This window comes from Mirounga angustirostris, unplaced genomic scaffold (assembly GCF_029215605.1).
Source record: "Mirounga angustirostris isolate CCGP_5_RB_7025 unplaced genomic scaffold, mMirAng1.0.hap1 SCAF_7, whole genome shotgun sequence".
NCBI classification, from domain to species: Eukaryota; Metazoa; Chordata; class Mammalia; order Carnivora; family Phocidae; genus Mirounga; species Mirounga angustirostris.
Window position 1 is genome coordinate 18,452,619 of NW_026991715.1, and position 24,216 is coordinate 18,476,834.

Genomic DNA, 24,216 nt, shown 5'->3' on the forward strand with positions numbered 1-24,216 from the left:
CTGATGCCAAGCGATATTGAGCACTTTTTCATGTGTCTGTTGGCCATTTGGATGTCTTCTTTGGAAAAATGTCTGTTCATGTCTTCTGCCCATTTCTTGATTGGATTCTTTGTTCTTTGGGTGTTGAGTTTGATGAATTCTTTATAGATTTTGGATACTAGCCCTTTATCTGATATGTCATTTGCAAATATCTTCTCCCATTCTGTCGGTTGTCTTTTGGTTTTGTTGACTGTTTCCTTTGCTTTGCAAAAGCTTTTGATCTTGATGAAGTCCCAATAGTTCATTTTTGCCCTTGCTTCCCTTGCCTTTGGCGATGTTTCTAGGAAGAAGTTGCTTCGGCTGAGGTCAAAGAGGTTGCTGCCTGTGTTCTCCTTTAGGATTTTGATGGACTCCTGTCTCACATTGAGGTCTTTCAACCATTTGGAGTCTATTTTTGTGTGTGGTGTAAGGAAATGGTCCAGTTTCATTCTTCTGCATGTGGCTATCCAATTTTCCCAACACCATTTGTTGAAGAGACTGTCTTTGTTCCATTGGACATTCTTTCCTGCTTTGTCAAAGATGAGTTGACCATAGAGTTGAGGGTCCATTTCTGGGCTCTCTATTCTGTTCCATTGATCTGTGTGTCTGTTTTTGTGCCAGTACCATGCTGTCTTGATGATGACAGCTTTGTAATAGAGCTGGAAGTCCAGAATTGTGATGCCGCCAGCTTTGCTTTTCTTTTTCAACATTCCTCTGGCTATGCGGGGTCTTTTCTGGTTCCATAGAAATTTTAGGATTCTTTGTTCCATTTCTTTGAAAAAAGTGGATGGTATTTTGATGGGGATTGCATTGAATGTGTAGATTGCTCTAGGTAGCATTGACATCTTCACAATATTTGTTCTTCCAATCCATGAGCATGGAACATTTTTCCATTTCTTTGTGTCTTCCTCAATTTCTTTCATGAGTATTTTATAGTTTTCTGAGTACAGATCCTTTGTCTCTTTGCTTAGATTTATTCCTAGGTATCTTATGGTTTTGGGTGCAATTGTAAATGGGATCGACTTCTTAATTTCTCTTTCTTCTGTCTTGTTGTTGGTGTATAGGAATGCCACTGGCTTCTGTGCATTGATTTTATATCCTGCCACTTTACTGAATTCCTGTATGAGTTCTAGCAGTTTTGGGGTGGAGTCTTCGGGGTTTTCCACATAAAGTATCATATCATCTGCAAAGAGTGAGAGTTTGACTTCTTCTTTGCCGATTTGGATGCCTTTGATTTCTTTTTGTTGTCTGATTGCTGTGGCTAGGACTTCCAATACTATGTTGAATAGCAGTGGTGATGGTGGACATCCCTGCCGCGTTCCTGACCTTAGGGGGAAAGCTCTCAGTTTTTCCCCATTGAGAATGATATTCGCTGTAGGTTTTTCATAGATGGCTTTTATGATATTGAGGTATGTACCCTCTATGCCTATACTCTGAAGAGTTTTGATCAAGAAAGGATGCTGTACTTTGTCAAAAGCTTTTTCTGCATCTCTTGAGAGGATCATATGATTCTTGTTCTTTCTTTTGTTAATGTATTGTATCACATTGATTGATTTTCAGATGTTGAACCAACCTTGCAGCCCAGGGAGAAATCCCACTTGGTCGTGGTGAATAATCCTTTTAATGTACTGTTGGATCCTGTTGGCTAGTATTTTGGTGAGAATTTTTGCATCCATGTTCATCAGGGATATTGGTCTGTAATTCTCCTTTTTGATGGGGTCTTTGTCTGGTTTTGGGATCAAGGTAATAATGCTGGCCTCATAAAATGAGTTTGGAAGTTTTCCTTCCATTTCTATTTTTTGGAACAGTTTCAGAAGAATAGGTATTAATTCTTCTTGAAATGTTTGGTAGAATTCCCCTGGGAAGCCATCTGGCCCTGGGCTTTTGTTTTTTGGGAGATTTTTGATGACTGCTTCCATTTCCTTAGTGGTTATAGGTCTGTTCAGGTTTTCTATTTCTTCCTGGTTCAGTTTTGGTAGTTGATACATCTCTAGGAATGCATCCATTTCTTCCAAGTTATCGAATTTGCTGGCATAGAGTTGCTCATAATATGTTCTTATAATTGTTTGTATTTCTTTGGTGTTGGTTGTGATCTCTCCTCTTTCATTCATGATTTTGTTGATTTGGGTCATTTCTCTTCTCTTTTTGATAAATCTGGCCAGGAGTTGATCAATCTTGTTAATTCTTTCAAAGAACCAGCTCCTAGTTTCGTTGATCTGTTCTACTGTTCTTTTAGTTTCTATTTCATTGATTTCTGCTCTGATCTTTATTATTTCTCTTCTCCTGCTGGGTTTAGGTTTTATTTGCTGTTCTTTCTCCAGCTCCTTTAGGTGTAGGGTTAGGTTGTGTACTTGAGACCTTTCTTGTTTCTTGAGAAAGGCTTGTATTGCTATATACTTTCCTCTTAGGACTGCCTTTGCTGCATCCCAAAGATTTTGAATAGTTGTGTTTTCATTTTCATTGGTTTCCATGTATTTTTTTAATTCTTCTTTAATTTCCTGGTTGACCCATTCATTCTTCAGTAGGATGCTCTTTAGCCTCCATGTATTTGAGTTCTTTCCGACTCTCCTCTTGTGATTGAGTTCTAGTTTCAAAGCATTGTGGTCTGAAAATAGGCAGGGAATGATCCCAATCTTTTGGTACCGGTTGAGACCTGATTTATGACCTAGGATGTGATCTATTCTGGAGAATGTTCCATGGGCACTAGAGAAGAATGTGTATTCCATTGCTTTGGGATGGAATGTTCTGAATATGTCTGTGAAGTCCATTTGGTCCAGTGTGTCATTTAAAGTCTTTATTTCCTTGTTGATCTTTTGCTTAGACGATCTGTCCATTTCAGTGAGGGGGGTGTTAAAGTCCCCCACTATTATTGTATTGTTGTCGATGTGTTTCTTTGCTTTTGTTATTAATTGCCTTATATAATTGGCTGCTCCCATGTTAGGGGCATAGATATTTACAATTGTTAGATCTTCTTGTTGGATGGATCCTTTAAGTAGGATACAATGTCCTTCCTCATCTCTTATTACAGTCTTTGGTTTAAAATCTAATTTGTCTGATATAAGGATTGCCACCCCAGCTTTCTTTTGGTGTCCATTAGCATGGTAAATGGTTTTCCACCCCCTCACTTTCAATCTGGGGGTGTCTTTGGTTCTAAAATGAGTCTCTTGCAGACAGCATATCGATGGGTCTTGTTTTTTAATCCAGTCTGATAGCCTGTGTCTTTTGATTGGGGCATTTAGCCCATTTACATTCAGGGTAACTATTGAAAGATAGGAATTTAGTGCCATTGTATTGCCTGTAAGGTGACTGTTACCGTATATGAGACATTTATTTTTTTAAGAAATGATCTCTTTGAACCTCAGTTTCCTCATCTCTAACATGGAGATAAAAGAACCTACTTCACAAGGCAGCTCTGGGGACTAAGTGGAAAAAAGCCACATGACGCATTGCCTATTGCTGGCACGTAGTAGACATAAATATTGGTTCTTTGGATTATTGGATGTCTCCCAATTTCCTATTTTTATTGATATCAATATTGTTCAATTTACTTATTTCACCATAAATAAAACATTAGGGAAACTTGGCAAAAAAATATTTAGGCCTTAACCTATTGAAGACATCCTTGGATATACTTTTTTTTTTTCACACGTTACTATCTCTGAATTCTACATTTATCTTATAATAAAGGACACCATGAAATTATGGCTGGCCACTTTCTTACACTTTACCATCTCAAAAACCAGACTGAATCATACAATTGATGGTGTATTAGATTTGATGACATATGATTGCAGAAAAAGCTGCCTCCTTTAGAACTTAACGTTTGTAACGAAAACTGTAGAGATTTTATTGATGCCAGTAATAAACCCGTGCACCCTTTTCCATTACGTTTTTTATTAGACTTTGTCCAGAAAATCTTGTGAATTACATGTGTTAATCGCCTCATTAAACAAATTACATTGCCTTTAAGAACACACAAAATACTCCAATAAAGCAGGTTCCCCAAAGAGCAGAAAATCCCCAGAAGAGGAAACCAGGACATGAAGGAAGTTTTTAGTCAAAAGGTGAAAATTGAATGTACTGATGAGTGTGTGGGTGGATGGGTAGAATGTTAAGTTGGAAAGGCATTCTTATTAAGGCATTCCGTAAAACGGAAATAAGAGAGAAGGGCCTCTCCATCCACGTGACTGCATCAGATGTTCTCTGAAAGCAATACTTAGGGAAAATGAAAATCAGAAATTACATTCTGCTTTGAACATCTCCGTGACGCATGCACACATGCACACACAGAAAGAGAGTGCTGAATGTCTAAGGAGAGAGGTAGACCTCACTGCATGTATATTTATTACACATATACATTCATAAGGCCCTTCTTGGTTGGAGAAGATAGTTGTATTTGTTCTCCTTACTAGATATTTCTCTGGTAAGTCGCTGTTTGAATTTTTGGACCATCGATTTCTGCTGGCATGTTCTCCAGAATCAGAGCAGAAAGCAGCATTTCTCTGAGAGGGGATGCTAAATATGCTCTTATCAGAACCCAGGAATTCAAGATCTTTTGTTTCCATGAAGTTTATCAGTGAACAGGCTGGTTACGTCACTTCTTACTAAAGTAAATTGCTCACTGCAGAACGCGAAACTGAATTTGAGGTGCTGGGCAAAGACATGCCTGTTCTGAACAGTAGAATAATGGTTTTACTTTATGTAAGTCTTGCATATTGAATTGGGTAAGATCCTTAATTATCAGGAAGAGTTTTTCATGCCATCAGAAGAAAAAAAGGCAGGTTATTGAACAATCCGGGCTGAACCTGACTCGGAAGACCATCGGGAGCTAAGGTAGCTCTTGGCCTCATACAGACCTTGGCCTGTTTGCCCAGATTTTCAAGCCCCTGCAAAGTCCAGGTCTCTAGATTCTTCTCCATATTTCAACACAGGGAAAATTCCTAGTCTTATGAAATGCAGTATTCCATTTCCTACAACCCTGTTATTACAAGTCAAAACAATGTGAATGATAGTAAAGGGCATTTTCTGTCCAGGTAGAACACCATTATCCACTACACTATTAATTTGAGTCTGAAAAATATGAAAGTATGCCTGACAAGCAGGTTCATATAGAATATTCCTAACTATCTTGCATTCCTTTGAGCTTGACTTGCTGAAGAATAGAGTTGCTAGAATAGCAGAGAATATATACTTGTCTTCTTTGGCTTTCTGATATGTAAAACAAGGGTGTTTGAATTGGATAATTCCTGAAGTCTCTCCCACTCTGCAATTTTAAGATTCTATGATTTATATCACAGAGCAAGCCAAGTCACCACACGCTTGAGAACAAGCCACTGAGGTGGCAGGACTGTCCTTGTCACTGGTTGTGGCATGGCGACCTGCCCTCTTGCTGTTTCCAGATCTTCGCCATTGACTTCAAACCTGTGGGGTTATGTTTTTTATTCTGAGATATGTCCACTCACCCAAATCTTTTAAGGAGTTAAGATCCCATGGTAGAATCATCTGTCTCCAAGTCAGAGTCATACCATTTTTCCCCTTCCTAATTAGGAAAAATAAAGAAAGTTGTTCTACCTTGTGCATAGGAAACATCACCACCCACTCTGGTCCAAATATCAGCCCCAACTTTCTCCAAGTTTGCCTCAGAAGAAGAGGACAAGCATGTCAGCATACCCTGATCCAGATTCTCATTCCCAACCCTGGCCTTCAGGCTCTGCTCCACCTCATTCTCCAGGGACCTTGAGGGTTTCATGTTCTTCAGGGTCTGTCTGCTTTTGCAGCTGACACTCACCCTGCATTCCCTGGGTACCTTCTTGATAGGTGATAGGCATTGATTACATGTTTCCCTTCTTGTTCTTTGGGGGTCTTACTCCCTGCTCGCTCACATGGGAAGAGTGTGGTGCAAATGTTCATTCTGTCCCTGATGTTGCCAATGCCTTCATAAACAGTGCCCTGCTCCCCCCACGAGGGGTGAACCATGAAAGGGGTTGGCTGTTTTTATCCAACATTCTTTTAGCAGATTAGTTGGCATGTTCAGAAGGTGAAGGCAAATTTAATCCAGAAAAGTATAAAAGTTCATGACCAGTCCGAGCAAGTAACTGGAAAAAAAAGAGAAACCTTTAAAAGGCTAAGGAGAGATTCAAGGCTATTTCAAACACATGATCATCTTTTTAAATGTCAAATTCCACTCACTAAACTTCATGCTGTTGTTTTTACCACTCTCATGTTTTTTTAACATTATATTTAATTCATCTATTTTAAAACAGTGAAATCCCATCCCCCTGCTTTCTCCTGAGGCCAAACATAACATGAAAATACCACAAAATACTCAGTGGGTAAAAGGCAAACGGATTTTGACAACACGCTGAGCGCACTATGTCTTTGCTCTTGAAAGGTTGCCTTCAGAGTGTCGGGCACCCTCCATTTAACAGGGAATAAGGGAAGCCTTTACCTTTAAAACCCCACCAACATCTGGTCAGAAAAATCAGGAGGGTCCTGGTTTTCTCTCGGTGAGGTTATCTTATACTTAGCCACTTAAGCTCTTGCTTCTCTCTGTCAGCCTGTTGATTGCAGGAGGTCTGGGATCACGAAGGCATGGTCGAAGCATTATCAACTTCAAAGGAGAAGCTGGTTCTCTTAATGCCTGAGGTTTTATAATAATATTCCTGCACCCTAAAGATAGTATAACAAAGTAGCAAAAACATTGCCTTGTCATCAAAAGACTTAGATTCTGGTCCCCGCTTTCAATCTGTCTAGCTGTGTCACTTTGAGGAACTACTCAAACGTTCTACTTTTACATCTATAGAATAACTAAAACGAGAGCATTTCTGACATAACTCCCCGCTCTTAAAATTCTCTGAGCGTTCCTCTTTCATGGACTTTGAGTCAGAGAGATGCATGGATTTTCAGTTCAGAAGGAAGGGTATTTTCTGCTGATACGATAAACCTGGTTGTATGTAAGCTTCCCACGTCAGAGTTTTGTTTCCCTCTGTCTTTATTTCAGACTTGCTGCATAATATTCCATTAATTGCAACTATCTTTATGTTTATAGGAAAAAATTCTTCTTTGGCTTCTCCAGTTTATGCAAGAACAGGGCATCTCCCTGGATGAAGTGGACCAAGATGGCAACAGTGCCGTCCACGTAGCCTCCCAGCACGGCTTTCTCGGGTGCATCCAGGTACACAGGCCCTGCTGCTTTGAGGAGACAAATGAGTTTATCAAGTAATGAAACCAAAAAATTGGAAATTTTGTGTACTGGAAGACATGTGTGGATTAAGTCAGCTTTTTCTGTTGTAGTAGATCGTAAGGAATTAAGTTGATATACTCGTATTTCCAGAAACTCACAGAAATGTCAGCATAAAGAGCCGTACGAGTTTCTCGTTGAGTGTTGCAGGATGTCGAAAGGGACTGCAGATGGAGGGCTGTGGGTTCCCCCCTTTCTCTGGGGCAGGGCAGAGCTTCTAGAATGCCTTCAGAAAGCCCCAGAACTGGTTACAGGGAGGCCTCAGGTATTACTGTTGCTCCCCTCAGCCCACGGGCCAGCTAGGCAGGGTGGCCAGCCTGTCCAACCAACAGCCTCAGGTGGCCTCCTCCTTGTAGTCCTACCTGCCTCACAGGTGTTACCATGGTCTGTGTGTGCAAGGATGTGGGGTTGGGGAGCAGAGCCCCAGGAGAGGGGGGTAGGTTCTGCCCCCTGCCGCCAGCCACCTGGGAGAGTATCCACATGCTGCTTAGATCATGTGGAGTTCCCACAAGAAGAGTCGGAATCTCTCCCCTCCACCCAGTGCTTTGGTGAATGAAGCTGAGCCAAACCCAGTGCCGCCATCACAATAGCATGTGGCTGAAAGCCCAACGAGGGTCCTCAGGAGTATGAGGAACATGTGAATATAAAAAGCAGATAGATCCCTTGACTTAAAAAAAAAAAAATGTTAAGGCCCTGAATGACAAAGCAAAGAGAGAAGGTGACCAACGAGGAGGAGGAGGAGCAAGAAGAGTGACCGTGTGCGGGAAGGAAAGGCTCTATTTAGATTTAGCCTGGAATTTGATTTATGAATGCGTCATTACCAGCGCCAGAACAATCACACCATTGTTATCGTGGAAAATGACCCAGCATCTGTGGACGTGTTCCCACATCTGCCTGAGGTGTAGGAAAGCCCTTTCCTGACTGACAACGTAGGGCCGAAGGCCGTGAGAAAAGAAACTGCTTTTCACCTCACTGAGCTCATGCAGTTCAGAATAAGCTATGCGTATACAGCAACTCTAAGAGAGCAGCATCTTTTGTTGCCTTACTATATGTTGTTTCTTTTATTACAACTCAGCGTGCTGATTTAACAGGCACTTACTGACGTCCTACTGTGCGCAGGGTAGACTGTATCCAAAAAAGAAAATCGGGCAGTGAGAACCAGTTGTTTAGGAAGGTAGAAGAGACTCTGAAGATGACAGGAGAGGATCTGGAAAAGCTGTCGGCGTGAAAGGCAAGAGACTAATAAAAGCAAAAGGCAGAGGTAACAGCAGAACGCTCTCTAGAGCTTTTGCCCTTTGGAGAACGAAGGGATAGGAAATATTCCACGTGTCTGGACGTTTCCCCACTAATGTTGGCAACACGTGCATCTTCTCATTTAAGGCACCACGTTGTAAAAGCAGTGATGAGAACCCAGAGCCGAGAAAAGAGAGAAATTTAAATTATTACCAGGATCTACGGAAGATGAAAGGAGTAGCGTGACTTTCTGTGGAGGAAAAGTAATTGAACATAACCAAAAACTTCACTTTTTTTTCCATTTAACAAAACACTCTAATATTTACTAGTCTTGAACTTTTTTTTTTATCAGCTAATAAGTGACTGAAAGCCAAAGAAAACCAGCTGATAGCACTAATTCTGTTTGAGATTTCAGTCATTTTTCTTTTATATGCAAAGAGAGGCTATCTGTGCTTTTGGGCCATTCATCTCTCCACTTAACACAAATGATATTTTTGGCACTAGATACCGTGGCTGTGGAAACTTGGATAATCTTGGAAGCGGGTCTATCCACTGAGTGTGAGATTTAAAAAAAAAAAAGAAAAGAAAAGACACAGAGAGACTGAGAGTAGAACAGGACGTGAGCAAAGGCCCTTTTGAGAGGCGGCAGAGACTGAGTCTAGGAAACTCTGGAAGGGAAATGGCGGAGGCCAGAGTCAAGGGAGTGGGATCAGTGAGTGTTGACAGGGACACTCTGGGCAGGCTGTTGTGACCTCTGAGTTTAAGCAATCTGGGAACTTAAAAATCCTAAGTGTAACTTTTGGGAACAATAGTACCTTTTACTCATATAAACCCAGGGGTCAAGTCTCATCTTGATAGTGTCCAAGGATGTGTCAGATTGTGGCAGCTGATTAATATTGATGTAACAGCTTTCTGTGGCATCTCATGTCACCACAGTATAAATAGAAAAGAATTTTGATTTTTTTTTTTAATTAGCGATGTCAACCGTGGTCCATCAAGTCTCTCTTCCTTACTAACGATGCCTTGGTCAGATTCCATAACTTTCTGCTTGCTTGTGCCTTAACATTGACTCCAAACCAGTTTAAAATCTTGGCGTTACTGCTGAATCAAAGTATTCTCCTCTCCAGCCCAGATTAGACTCGGGGTTTAAGGGACCGAGCCGTGATTGGCTTTGTACACCTCACCTTAACTCCTGTTCTCCTCTCTCTGCTGGGCTCAGTGTTGGAGACAAGGAGGAGGGAGGAGAGAAAAGTTAACCGTCTCTTTGCTTAACTGGCAGAGGTCATGGCACTCTCCCTGAAAACTATAATTCCTTCTCTGGCTCACGGTGGTGGGCCACTGATGTCCTCTGTGGCAGCCTTCAGGTGCTGACCCTCTGTTGGGCCTGATGGGTGAGGTCTTCAGAGGGCTCTCTGGAGCCTCCCTCCCCACTGATACCTGACCTGGGAGATCTGGCCCCCACTTTACGGCCTCCTCCTCCCATACAGCCCCCCTGCCTATATCACACCCACTGCTCTTTCTGCCGAGAACCCTCTCCTTCCGTAGTGGGATGATAGCAAGCTCACCCCAAGCCCCCTTCTACGACGTCTCCTCAATCCATGGGTCATATCCTTGCCAGACACATGGTGGGAGTGTGGGCTGCCCCACACACAGCCCCTGCAGGTCATTTCTCTCCAGTGCTTTTTATTTCTGATGGGGTAGGCTCAGCAACAGGCCACATGTGCTTCCCAAGCAAATAGGAACAGGTAAACAAAACCCCACTCTCTCCTTGCAGGTGTCCCCAACTTTCTGGGCCCACCCACTGAAAGGAACAAAGCAGCTCACCCAGGAGACAGCCCCCTCAGGACAGCAGCAGGGTCTGCCCCTCACAGCTGGCTCCTCCAAGGCTGGGTGGGTTGGTAGCCCTGGGACAGGATCTGTTGCATGTGTGAAGGCTCTGAGGGAAGTATCTGATACCAACCCCTACAAAGCCACCAGAGGCTCTCTTTTGTATGTGATGATACCCTTCGCCCCCCTCCCCACCCTGCCATGGTCTCTGGTAACTGGTACTGGACTAGCAGGAAAAGTTCCATTCACCTTTCTCTTCCCGTCATTCCAAAATGTCGCCAGGGAGCTCTTGTAACGATCCCCTGCCTCTGCACGTTCCCACAGACATTGGTGGAATATGGAGCAAACGTTACCATGCAGAACCATGCGGGGGAAAAGCCGTCCCAGAGCGCCGAGCACCACGGGCACACGCTGTGCTCCCGGTACCTGGTGGTGGTGGAGACCTGCATGTCGCTGGCCTCCCAGGTGGTGAAGCTAACCAAGCAGCTGAAGGAGTAAGTGGCCCATTCCGTCCCTGCGAACCAAGTCGGGCTGGTCCTCACTTGGCTCAGGTTCGAGCCCGGTGCCGGTTGTCTGGAGAATTCCTAGCCTTCTGCCCATCTCCTTTTCCTCTTCCACCCCAAGTCCTGCCAGCCGGCATCCACATGATGGGTGCATCTGTGCAGAGGAAGGAGGATGCTTCCACAAGCAGACAGTGCAGAGCAAACTCCGTGAGCAGGGAATGTGAGGCACATTGGATGAGAGACAGCCTCTCTCCGCGTGCGCAGCTCACGGCCCGATGACTTAGGTACACACACGCATCGTCCCCAAACTTCTGTCCTTTACCTTCTAAGAAATCATAAAAAGCCTGAGAGAGAAGAAGGAAAAAAAAAAAAACTAGACATGGGCCAGTTTCTCAGGTTTTCAACAAAAAATGTGTATTTGGGGAATTACAGACAGGCCATCTGACAACAGTCACCAATGTTAAGATTTACAAAAATGAAGCCGACGATTCCTGAGTCCTCGGAATGGAAAATAGCGTTCAGACAGCGCGATGTTACTTAAAACCCTCTTGGTCTAGATGGAGTCAGTTCTGTTCTTGATGAGATTATCAAACTGGTAGCCATTGCCTATGGAGATGTCAGGGAGCATTTCTGGGAGGTTGTCATGATATGCCTGACGACGGGGGAACAGAGGAGAAGTCATCAGGTAGGTCTCTAGCGGTCCTAAGAATCAAGGAGCCGACACCACCTGAGAGGACTAAGGTCAGCCCTTAGCAAACACACCAGTCAAAGTACAGTTGCATATTGGAGAGGGATTCACTGAAAATCCCAATTGGTATTCAAAGTCATGTTGACCGATTTTAAGAGGATAAACCCGAAAAGTTAAATTTTAGAAGCAAAATAGGGAGTGTCTTAAATTATTTTTAAAAATACTCTTTTCAGGGGCGCCTGGGTGGCTCAGTTGTTAAGCATCTGCCTTCGGCTCAGGTTATGGTCCCAGGGTCCTGGGATTGAGCCCCGCGTTGGACTCCCTGCTCTGCGGGAAGCCTGCATCTCCCTTTCCCACTCCCCCTGCTTGTGTTCCCTCTCTTCCTGTGTCTCTCTCTGTCAAATAAATAAATAAAATCTTTAAAAAAAAAATACTCTTTTTGGGGCACCTGGGTGGCTCAGTCAGTTAAACGTCTGCCTTCAGCTCAGGTCATGATCCCAGGGTCCTGGGATGGAGCCCTGGGTTGGGCTTCCTGCTCGGCGGGGAGTCTGCTTCTCCCTCTACCCCTCCCCCCCGCTCTTGATCTTTCTCACGCTCTTTCTCTCTCAAATAAATAAAATCTTAAAAAGTAAAAAAATAAAAAATACTTTGTTTCCTTTTGAAAAGAGACCTACGATGGCTGGGAGGCCTTCGCTAATCATGCAACAGTATGACAAGCCCTTAGACCCTCGGGCTCTTCTCTAAGCTGGGAGAAACCTTCATCTGTCCACTTCCACCCTCTCACCCCGGAGACCAGGTCTCTGTCCCCTCCCACCCTCCCCCTACTAGAGTACGCACTTTAATGAGTTGGTTAGGATTTTACTAGACACAAATAAGGTTTAAAAATTAAATATAAAAGGGGTTCCCTCCAAGCGTCCTCTGCCCTGTTATACAAAACTCCCCTGGGGCGGGTGAATTAAATAAGCTTCAAGGACTTAATGCAATTGAAGGGAAAATACACACAAACTCACAACTCAATAAGTTGCCTTTCCACAGCGAACACACTTGTACATATGTTTTTATGTGCATGTGTAAGTATTTGTAAAGTTAAGTTCCTAGAAAGGGAATTGCTAAAACACAGGGCATACACATTTAAAATGTGGATAGATGTTGCCTGATACCCTTCCAGAAATGTGGCAATATCCTTTCCCCCCTGGGTAGTGTATGGACATATCCATTCAGAGGAGCTTTAAAATAGTCCAAGAGAATTTTTTTTTTTTTTTTCCTTAAGATTCATACTCAGAGGAAAGATCACAAAACACTGTCCTCCATCCTGTACCATGGAGTCTGTGAGCTGTTCATGAGCTATAATACTGTTTTATTGGTGAACTCTTCAAGGTCAGGGTCTTGGCTGCCCTCTCTGTTGATGGGCCCAGAATAAAATACACAAGTACGCTAATAGATAACAGTTCTTCCATTGTCTCCGAAGCTGAATGCTGTAGACAATTATGGTGAGGCCAGTGACAAGATAAAATATGAGAGGTTAGGCTGGAGACCCCCGTTTTTTACTTACTGTGTGCCTCAGTGAGATTGGCAGAACTAGAAGTGAACAGGGAAGTCCACTGGGTTTGGGCACTGTAGCCTGTGCCCTTCAGGCTCCAGGGCACCCCCAGCACAGAAAGGTACAGGAGGAGGGATGAGAACCACAAGTTTTTCCAGTCCAAAATTCTGAGTGAGAGACAGTCCAGAGTGCCTTTTCCTGCCAGAAAGCCTTTCTACTAACTCTTTACAGTTAATAAACGTTAACTACTGTTTAAAAAGTGGCGACCTTCAGCTCTGTTAGAGGTCCTGATGTACAAGCCTAGATATTACAGGTTGAATTATGCCATCCCGCCCCCAAAGAATAGGATAGAGTTTTAACCCCTCGTACCTCAGATTATCCACTTATTTGGAGATAGGGTCTTTACAGAAGGAGTCAAGTTAAAATGAGGTCATGAGGGTGTGTCCAAATCCAGTATCACTGGCGTTGTCATCAAAGGGGGAAATTTAGGGGTGCCTGGGAAACTCAGTCAGTTAAGCATCTGCCTTCGTCATGACTCAGGTCATGATCTCGGGGTCCTGGGATTGAGCCCCGTGTCGGGCTCTCCGCTCAGCAGCAAGTCTGCTTTTCCCTCTCACTCTCCCTCTGTGATCTCTCTCACTCTCTCTCTCAAATAAATAAATAAATCTTTAAAAAGGGGGGGATTTAGCTGTGGAGGCAGACACACACAGGGAGAACACTGGGTGAACATGAAGTCAGGGATCAGAGTGATGCGTCCCCAAGCCAAAAGCGCCAGCAAACCACCAGAAACAAGGAGAGAAGCAGGGAACAGCCTCCCTCTCAGCCCTCAGAGGAAACCAATACTGCCAACCCCTCGGTCTCAGACTTCCAGCCTCCAGAACTGTGAGAAAATAAAGTTCTGTTGTTTTAGCCACCCAACTGATGGTACTAGGTTAACAACAGCCCCAGCATGGCATATGCCCATCTATGTTTTCATGTTTCATATGCTTTTACATAATCATATTTCACATGATCATGTGTTTAAAATTGGGCAGTCCTTGCTGAGGGTCTTCTTTAGAATCTAGAGAGTAGAGTCCTTTTTTTTTTTTCCCCATTCATACATGGAATTCCAATCATCAGTCAACCCAATCGCCCCCAAATAGTTTTCTTAACTGTACCATAATTCACTTTGACACTTCACAAACCCTTTAAAAGTAGACTGTAATCTTGCTTCATCTACTTTAGCTCCTCACTATTGTTCTTAAAAATTTGACTGGCAGTACCAGCTTGCAAAGTGGGAAAAGTAGAATGTACTTTAGTTTTTTATTCTTTCTTTAGAATAAGGGTTAGCCAACTATAGACTATGGGCCAAATCCAGCCTGTCTGTTTTTGTAAATAAAATTTTATTGGAACCCAGCCACACACACACAATCATTTACCTTTCATGTAGGGTTGATTTCATGCTACAAAAGCAGAGTTGATTAGTTATGACATAGGCCATATGACTCACAAGCCTAAAATATTTACTATCTGACCTTTAGGGGAAAGTTTGCTGGCTCCTCCTTTAGACAATTAGTTTTCAGTAGGTGAGTCACAGAATGAGTGAGACAAATTGAAATCATAGACATTTCTTGTCTTAGGGATACAATGTTAGGACTAAGACTGACCATGTCTGAAAAACAGAGTACTCGGGGAGATGGAAGGGTGTCATCCCAGTCTGATCTCACAGAATTAGAGTTAGGTGGCCAATGGTTGTTGAGTATGTGCAGTGACACTTGGCAAGGAGAACAGTGGGCTTCCTCAAGCCCAGATCTAAGGTCCCGTGGTCATTTTAAGAACACTTGCAACTCGGGGCACCTGGGTGGCTCAGTCAGTTAGTGTCTAATATTCTTATATTCCCCTTACAGCTCTATAGTTCCAAAGACTGGCATGGGTCTCCAGATTAAAATCGAGGTGTCCACAGGCCACATTCCTTTCTGGAGGCTCTGGGATGGGTCTGGTTGCAGGATCAGTTCCTTGTGGTCGTAAGACCGAGGTCCCCTTCTTTTGCTGGCTGTCAGCAAAGGGGCATTGCCAGTCCTTAGAGGGCACTGCATTCTTTGGCTCATGGCCCCTTCCTTCGTCTTCAGAGCCAGTAACCACAGATGAAGTCTTCACACTTTGAGTGGCTCTGACCTCATCTTCTACCTCCTCCTCACTGTTAAAGATTCGTGATTAGATTGGATAAACCATAATAATAATAATAATAATAATCCAGGATAATCTCCCTGTTTTCCTATCAGATTATAAAGGATCTTGATTCTGTCTGCAACACTAATTCCCTTTTGCCACCAAAGGTAACATAGTCCCACCTTCCAGGGATTAGAATGTGATAGACCTCTTGAGGTGAGGGTGTCAGCACACTAATCCTAGAGTTCAGTAAATACTGCTATTCTTCTAAAGTCAGAATCAGTTGGCTTCACTTTTCTCAGGTTCTGTAATATGCTTTCTAAACTGATTTCAATTTCTGTGACCTGTGGCTTTTAACTGATTTTCTTAAATTTGAAACACATGCTCTTATCTCCAGAAGAAAATGAGTGTTGCCATACGTGTTTCCCTTCATGTAAGAAAATACCAAGTTATTTCATGGTTTTTACCCAATACGGAAATAGCTGTGTTGTTTTATTTTGCTCTTCTCTGATCACTAAATTAATTCAATTACTTTAAAGATTTAAACAATTTGGAGAGAGTAAATTAGATAAGTATACACGTTATAAATAATATATATACATTATATATGGAGATTTCTTAAAAATGGTATACTACACACAGTATTTTGTAATTTCCTTTTTTACTTAATATACGTATATATACATAAAGTGTACTTTATGCACATGTATTAGGGAAACCTTTCCTATGTCATGGATACTGAAATATATTCTCATTTTTAATAGCTGCCTTTATGGAAATAACTAAATTATTCACTTAGTCTTACTGATGAGCATTTAGGTTATTTACAGTTTTTTTGTTAGTGTGAATAATAAGCATCCTTTTGGGTACTTGGCTGTGTCCTTAGGAAAGTTTCTGCATTGCAAAATGAAGAATATGCACATTTGTAAGGCTTTGGGATTTGTTGCAATTTATTGAAATAATCATGAAAAAGTTTATAGCTACTCATTTATAGTAGCGGCCATGTATCAGAGAGCTCACGTGTCTCCATTTGTTTTTCCTAGACAGACAATGGAACGCGTCACATTGCAGAACCAGCTCCAGCAACTTCTGGAAGCCCAGAAATCAGAGTCACTCCTTTCTTCACCCAGGTAATACCAAGAACATGGGTGGTTAGAGTTCTTAGTTACTTTTAATCTCTGAACTTTCTTTTGGACTTCTAGGGAAAATATCTTTAAGAAGACCACAATATTTTATTTTTATAAAGAGGAATAAAATTGAGACATTTCAGGGGGAAAAGGCCTTGGGCCTAAAGTCAAAAGACCTGGGTTCATCTCTGGCTCTGTCATTTCTTCTTTCCCCGATTGTAAGCAAGTCACGTACTCTTTCGGACTCCTTCATTTCTTCATCTGTGAAATGGAAATAAGGATATGTAGGTTCGTAAGGTTGTTGAAGATGAGAATAATAGAATTAGAGCAAAATTGATGTGTAAACAGTAAAAGAGTAGACAAATTTATATCGTCATGGCATTAGGTATGAGGCACTATACTTTGGTCATAGTTGCCACTATGGAGATTGATTTGCACAGACATTAAGGGATTATTCTTACTCCAGTCCTGTCGATTTGTTGTTAAGTCGTTCGTGGCAGTGAAGGAATTCAGTGATAGGAAATTCCCTCATATGTTCTTCATCATCTTTCAGTTCACCGTCCTCCCCAGCTTCCAGGAGGTCCCAGTGGAAATCTCCAGATGCGGATGACGAGTCTGTAGCCAAAAGCAAACCTGGAGTCCAAGAGGGGCTTCAGGTTCTTGGAAGCCTGTCAGCATCCAGCCGGGCCAGGGCCAAAGCAAAAGACGAAGATTCTGACAAAATCCTACGCCAGTTACTGGGAAAAGATATCTCAGAGAACGTCTGCACCCAGGAAAAGCTGTCCTTGGAATTCCAGGATGCTCAGGCTTCCTCTAGAAACTCCAAGAAGATCCCTGCGGAGAAGAGGGAACTGAAGTTAGCTCGGCTGAGGCAGCTGATGCAGCGGTCCCTGAGTGAGTCCGACACGGATTCCAACACCTCTGAGGACCCCAAGAGCACACCTGTGAGGAAGGCCGACAGGCCCCGGCCGCAGCCCATCGTGGGAAGTGTGGAGAGTGTGGACAGCGCAGAAAGCTTACATCTGATGATAAAGAAACACACCTTGGCATCGGGACGTAGGTTTCCTTTTGGCATCAAGGCCTCCAAATCTCTGGATGGCCAAAGCCCATCCCCCACCTCAGAGAGCAGCGAACCTGATTTGGAATCCCAGTGTCCTGGCTCAGGGACCATTCCCCCAAGCCAGCCCTCTGGAGACCCCGCTCAGCCCAGCCCTAACAGCACTGCTGCCCAGAAAGTGGCCATGAGCCCCAAGAGCGCCCTCAAGTCTCCATCTTCCAAGCGCCGGACCTCCCAGAACTTGAAACTCAGAGTTACCTTTGAGGAGCCTGTGGTGCAGATGGAGCAAACTAGCCCTGAGCTAAATGGGGAGAAGGACAAAGATAAAGGCAGGCCCCTCCAGAGGGCCTCCACAAGTAGTGAATCGGGGGACCAACTGAAAAGGCCTTTTGGAACCTTCCGGTCTATCATGGAGACGCTCAGCGGCAACCAGAACAATAATAATAACTACCAGGCGGCCAACCAGCTGAAGACGTCCACACTGCCCTTAACCTCACTTGGAAGGAAGACAACAGACCCCAAGGGAAATCCCGTGAGCTCTGCTAGCAAAGGAAAGAATAAGGCGGTGAGTGCTATTTGGAGACTGTCCCTTTTTTGCCTTTGAATTCTCTGTGCTGTTCCTCACACTACAGACTGGTGACCTTTGCCACCACAGGGAATCCCCAGAAAAAGTCCAAAGGGATGCACGGGAAGCCCAATCAGTGTGCTTTCTAATGAGATATGTCACATTAGAGTATAGACACTTTGCTCTTCCTTTGGAAAATAAGAGAGAAAGATTAAGTACCTCACAGGACATTATACGCTGGTCCCCCAGTTGCCCTGAATAGTTTGCTCCCTCAGTATTAGGAGTCCTAAACTGGGAGGCATTTCTACAAGATCAGACCACCAGTTGATGTGAAACCAGGCCCTTCCTTCCTTGGCACTGACTCTTCCTCAGGAAGAATTTGTTCTCCTTAGATGACTGGCTAGTTTATTCTCAAGCCCAATGAAAGAGCACATAAATAGATACTCTATTTCTAAAGATTTAACCACTCAACTTTGGAATGACCTTTGAAAGGAATACACCCACAGGGACCTCCGCATTGGCATTTTATGACACAAACCAGTAAGTGTTAATCAGGATAATGCTGGGGCAGTCTGGAGTGCTCAGTACATGAGGGATGGCGGAGTGTGCCATGAACTACATTTTATAATTGCATTTCCTGGAAAACCATGCACTGTAATCTGTGGTTTAAAACCAGTGAATAAGAGGGCGCCTGGGTGGCTCAGTTGGTTAAGCGACTACCTTCGGCTCAGGTCGTGATCCTGGAGTCCCGGGATCGAGTCCCACATCGGGCTCCCTGCTCGGCAGGGAGTCTGCTTCTCCCTCTGGCCTTCCCCCCTCTCATGTACTCTCTCTCTCTCATTCTGTCTCAAATAAATAAATAAAATCTTTAAAAAAATAAAAAATAAAAAATAAAAAAAATAAAACCAGTGAATAAGAGGGCGCCTGGGTGGCTCAGTTGGTTAAGCGACTGCCTTCGGCTCAGGTCATGATCCTGGAGTCCCGGGATCGAGTCCCGCATCGGACTCCCTGCTCGGCAGGGAGTCTGCTTCTCCCTCTGACCCTCCCCCCTCTCATGCTCTCTCTATCTCATTCTCTCTCTCAAATAAATAAATAAAATCTTTTAAAAAAATAAATAAATAAATAAAACCAGTGAATAAGAGATAGGAACATCTTTTTAGACGATGTTTGCCATGTGTTCTGTGCATGCCGTGCCATCCCCAAAAAATGGTATAGCATCCAAAATATGAAACTCTAAGGAATGGAAGGATCCATAATATCCATCCTACAATCTAGAGAGCCCCAACCTGCATAACTGATTATTAGCTGTAAGGTGAAATTCCATCACGGTGAGGTTTAAGACCTGTCCAGATTCCTTTTGCAATACCGAAATCGAGTTTCCGTTAATATCGCTCTAATTAATCGAACGCCAGTTTTAACTATACATTGATTTCCAACGTGAATTGTCTTTGTCGTAAAGGACTTCCATGTTGTGTGTATTTCAGCTAGAAAAGTCACCCCCGTGCCCCAAGCCCCAGCCCCTTTGGGTTTCACACGGCCAGCCTTACCTTGCTCAAATAAGACTTTCCCAAGTCACTTACTGGGTTTTGTCACTCAGGAGTGGAAGAATGATCTCAGCAGCTCCCCGTGCTCCTTAAAGTATGTATGAAGCTTCTGTCCGCTAATCTGCCTCCTGCATGCCTCCTGTTGACTGAGACATGTGCACGTGCTGAGCTTTGTTGCATGTTTTCAGATGATGTTTAATTGCACCTCTCTAGGAGATGTATGGCAGCTGCATCACCCTTTCTTCTAACTTGCTGACCGAAGAGCCTCTGCATAACCATGCACGGTACGTGGTGCTAGCTAGTGGGTCCTTCGCACAGTGAGGCCATGCCTTTCCTTTCAGTCCCAGAGCACCCTTTTAAGCCACAGTCCCAGAGCACCCTTAGCAGGAGCTGATACCAAGAAAGAAGAAAATGACACCGCCCCCCCCGCCACACACACACCCCAATAGAAGCAGCCAGGCTTATAACGGGGCTTTAGAAAGGGATCAAGTGCCTGATTGGCGGGGCTTTATTCCAGCCGCAGAGGGCAGAGGAATCTACTCACCTTACAAACATGCTGAGTCTCCCGGTTGACTTTGGGTTTCAGTCTTTGTTTTAATGGAGTCAAGTACCAAGTAAGTATAGAAATTAAATTTCCTGTCATGGGTGGACGGAGTTGATCTCTGATCAGAATCAGAGCTGTGAAGGAGAGCTGAGGTTTTATTTCATTGCTGATCCTAGACTGAAAGCTCCTTTCATCACTGTGCTGGGGAGAAGCAAGGCCCTGCCATTCTGAAATTGCTCTTGCTTAATGCTCAGAACCCCAGTGCCCAGCAGTCAGCCTGTCTGTGTGTGCCCACCAGTCACATCCAGGGCTTTCCCAAACAAAATGTTTATGCTTCAAAATGCATGGACTGTGTAGAGAAAAGGATCATCTTTGAAGGTCCCCAGTGGCTCAGGCGCCTCTCTGGGCAAAGTCCTTCTGCATCGGGGCTTTCTTTCCTCCCCTGGGGAATGTGCACAACTCCCACTCCCGGACGAAGCAGGAAACGGGAGGAGTGAAAGAAGACCCCTGGAGGGCCACTTCCTGCACTCGGTGCCCGGTGACTGGCTTCTTTCAGAAGAAAGCCCCAAATTCATGTTAAGGGAGGCTGTCACTTTTAAATCATTCAAACTTGCTTTAATATAATTATTTAGATTAAAAGAAAAATATGTTACACCTTGCAGCACCCTTCCAAAATCCTCCGCACTGTTTTGTGAATGTGCGTCTGTTTCTATATAATGATAAACACACCCAAATAAGAGTGTACGTGTTGTGAGTATAAATTTTTAGATCAGAATACTAAGGCACAAGAAACGTCCTTTTCTTGACCTTTTAAATCAAATTTAATCTGCTCCAGGTCTCTGGTCAGCCCAGAGGAGAAGTAAATTTCAGGCATTTCAGGGAGTGCCCCTAGGGGTCTCATTAATTCAGTAAATTGAAGGAAGCACCTTGGAGCTTAGGTATTTACTGGTCACCAGCATGCAACTTGGGTCAGGCTCACACGGTGCCTGAGTCTGGGCTGCTTCCGGCCACCCTGGGGCAGAGAATCTCAACTAGTTCTTCGAACCCAAGGCCTGGGGTAGGAAGGAAATAGAAGAAAAAAAAAAACGTCCATTCCCCTCCCAGACATTGGTACTGGACCCCCTCTGTTCCTCCCAACCCACCTCCCCACCCCCGTACCCTTCTCAGTCCCAGGTGAGGTTGGGTTGTGTCTTCTGGTACCTGGAAAGTTCTGCTCCTGTCCTTAAACAGAAGTCACCAACTTCTGTTTAAGAAGGCAGGAAAGGCAGCACAAAGACTTGAGAAACTCTTGGGAGGGAGAAGGAGAACACCTCTCATCTCTCGAAGATTCCTACAGTACCTGGAAACAAGACAGTTAGTTAGTATCACAGTGGATTGTCCTGCCAGAAATATTTCATCCTTTTTACAAGCAAAGGAACAAAGCTGAACAATTTTCTATAATATAATTACAAAAGTCAGAGCACCAAATGAGACTTTGGGGCTCCTGAGCTATCCGACTCTAGGTTAACTCTTTCCTACTCAGCGGAGGGAACAATCCTTCTGAAGGCTCAGTTTTGAACCTCAGAGTCACTGGGTTTACATATTAACAGAGTTTGATTTCAGCGATAAACTAGAAACCCCAAAATAAAAATACTCAGTGTATTTAAATAAGCATCTTAACCCCTTCCCCTCCGTACCTTATAAATTAGCCTCTACTTTATCATGGTTTCCGTTTAGCATGCGTTCCACAGAAAGTGAAAAGTCCCTCGTTGGCTCACACTGGAGAGGGGAGGTTTCTCGGATTCACTCATAATGACACAGAGGCAGAGAGAACATGGCCAAGTTCACTCCTTATATAAAATAAGGGTGGACGGCTATAGTGGAAATGAAGATTCCTCAGAGAAATTAACATCAGCATGAGATCGTGGGCATGAAAAACACCTAATTGACTCAAGTGCTTGCTTCATTTTGCCTGGGGGACCCACTGAAGGAACATCCCACGGAAAAATACAATATAGAAAGGAACCCAAGTGTTCATCCCTCAGTGATGCCTTCAAATCTTGGCCCAAGAATTTGCTTGAAAGCTAAACGGCTCCTCTCGGGTAGCAGAGATTCTCCAGGCTTATATAACTTTGGAATCCAATGGCAGTCATTGGTTTGGGGTTGGTTCCAAATATTAATGCCACCGAATTACCCCATCTCTATGGCGCTAGGAGAAAGAGTGGGTCCCCAGAACCTAGTTGCAGACTTACGCTGGAGTCACATTTTAGTTCCTAAGAAATGTTTATTTTTCCTGGGAAAATACAGGCAGTAAATACATTTGAAAGAACATCACCTCCTGTGTGGGGTTTCTGTTTGCTATTTATTTTCCTAAATTGGTCACAGCTTGATAGCAAAGAATCTAAATTTCTTTTCAATGCCCTTTAAAATTAGATTCGACTCCATTACTCTGGACAGCTTTCCCGGAGTGTTTCCACAGCCCACGATGACTTTGTTTATAACAAGCAGATTTATCTTTACTTTTTCTTATCAAGGACAAGTTGGTTTTGAGTTATTACAACTCCAAGGGAATGTTTGCAATTACTTGTTTTAAAATGCCAATAAGACGTTCACTTCCCAGAGTTTAAGTCTTAGTGAGACCTGGGACACATGACGGGAGCTTTGCGTCCAGCTAGCTAGAGGCAGAGGGTATCATTCTCTGGCCACCACCACCCACCCCCTCTGTGACCACAGTGCCGCTGTGGCCTGAAACCCTCATCCTAGCCCCAACACCAGAGCAGACAGCTTCAAAACACATTAAGTAATAAACACCATTAGTGTGGGTTTTACTGCCAAGGAATTAGCCACACGGGAAATGATACATGCAGGGCCAAGAGCTCTGGTATCCGATATTTTGCATAGATGTCAAGGATGTTCACTAACCACTTCAACAGGAGTCGTAGGTTTGGCCTAAGATGATATGAGGTGTGGTGGTATTCACCTGCTGGGCCCAGTAGGAGGTCAGAGTTGAGGGTGCCCACCCCCACCAGCACACACACACACACACACACACACACATATTAGGTCCTTACTGTCAGGATATCATGCTAATCAGAAAAATGATCAAAGATATGGAAGCCATTGGAAAAGTAGAGGTGAGGCCCTGGCTGAAAGCTGTCTCCCAAGTACAGTGTGTACCCTCAGCCCCACTGAAGAGCACTTCCAGACTCATGATGGAAAAATCCAGTCGGCGCCAAAAAGGAGCCCCCAGTCTTGCTGAACAAAGGCATCCTCACCATCATTTCTCTGGATATGAGAAAATAACCACATTCTAATCTTGTCTTTAATTTTTTACCTTGAAGTATCTATTTTTTAACCCATATGCTTTTTATGGGATATGTCTGTAATTTTTTGGTCACTGTTATGTTACCACGGCTCTCTGATCCATGCCGAGGACATAGTTCTAGAGCGACCTCCCCGGGGGCAGACAGAGTCTTAAGTATAACAGTTCAGCAAAGTTGGTTCAAGGGCTAATACAAAAAGGGGATTTAGCAATTACAGACATTAGCATTATCACTCAAAAACTATAGTTTTGGCTTCTAAGCCCTGATCTGAAGTGGATATTCATTTGTAATATACTAGCTCTGGGGTCTAGAGCCAGCCCATTAGCAGGAATTGATACCAGGTCCCTGAGGTGCCTTCCTCTACTCCAGAAACCCCTAGAACCCACCTGCTCACCTTTCCCTCCACTCCTCCTCCATGTGTCCCCAGGTTCTGTGTTCCCTGTACAACTCTTGTCCTTCCCACCCTCACCTCTGCCTCCTTAGTGTTTATATTACTTTCAGAGGGGAAACCCATATTTCATACTGGAGCTTTGTCCCTATGACTTAGAGGAGAGAGGAGACCCCAATCTTGAACATTTCTCCAAAGGCAGGTTCTCCTTTGCTCAGGCCACAGTTTTTGCATTGTCCGTGGCTGTCACATAGCAGAATCTTGTGTGTGGAGGGAAATACTCATATGATGAGGGATAGTTAAAATGACCAGACCCTCCCAATGTCTCGGCACAACTTCACAAGCTCTTTATAAAAGCTGCCAGAGTTCCCAAGGTTGACCAGGGCATGATTCACAAATGGAGTTTCTTTCCATACATGCCATACACCCACTGGGAAAAGGAGAAAGCATATGCTGCCACAGGAAGACAATGAAACAGAGTTTAGTCTCCAA

At 43.7% G+C, this 24,216-nt stretch overlaps 1 protein-coding gene across 13 annotated transcripts in view; it reads left to right on the plus strand.

Annotated features, from left to right (window-relative positions):
• SNCAIP (synuclein alpha interacting protein) overlaps positions 1–24,216 on the plus strand; it is a 182,151-nt gene that overhangs the window by 130,317 nt on the left and 27,618 nt on the right. For 6 of the 13 annotated variants that reach the window (XM_064595815.1, XM_064595813.1, XM_064595814.1 and 3 more), the window contains exons 7-11: positions 7,067–7,192; positions 10,643–10,812; positions 16,241–16,327; positions 16,878–17,946; positions 19,704–19,774. In XM_064595815.1, the coding sequence (XP_064451885.1) occupies positions 7,067–7,192; positions 10,643–10,812; positions 16,241–16,327; positions 16,878–17,946; positions 19,704–19,774 (1,523 nt within the window). Of the gene's footprint in view, positions 1–7,066; positions 7,193–10,642; positions 10,813–16,240; positions 16,328–16,877; positions 17,947–19,543; positions 19,585–19,703; positions 19,775–20,007; positions 20,533–24,216 lie in introns of those variants that run through there. The other 7 variants (XR_010412963.1, XM_064595822.1, XM_064595824.1 and 4 more) reach the window with 4 other exon arrangements.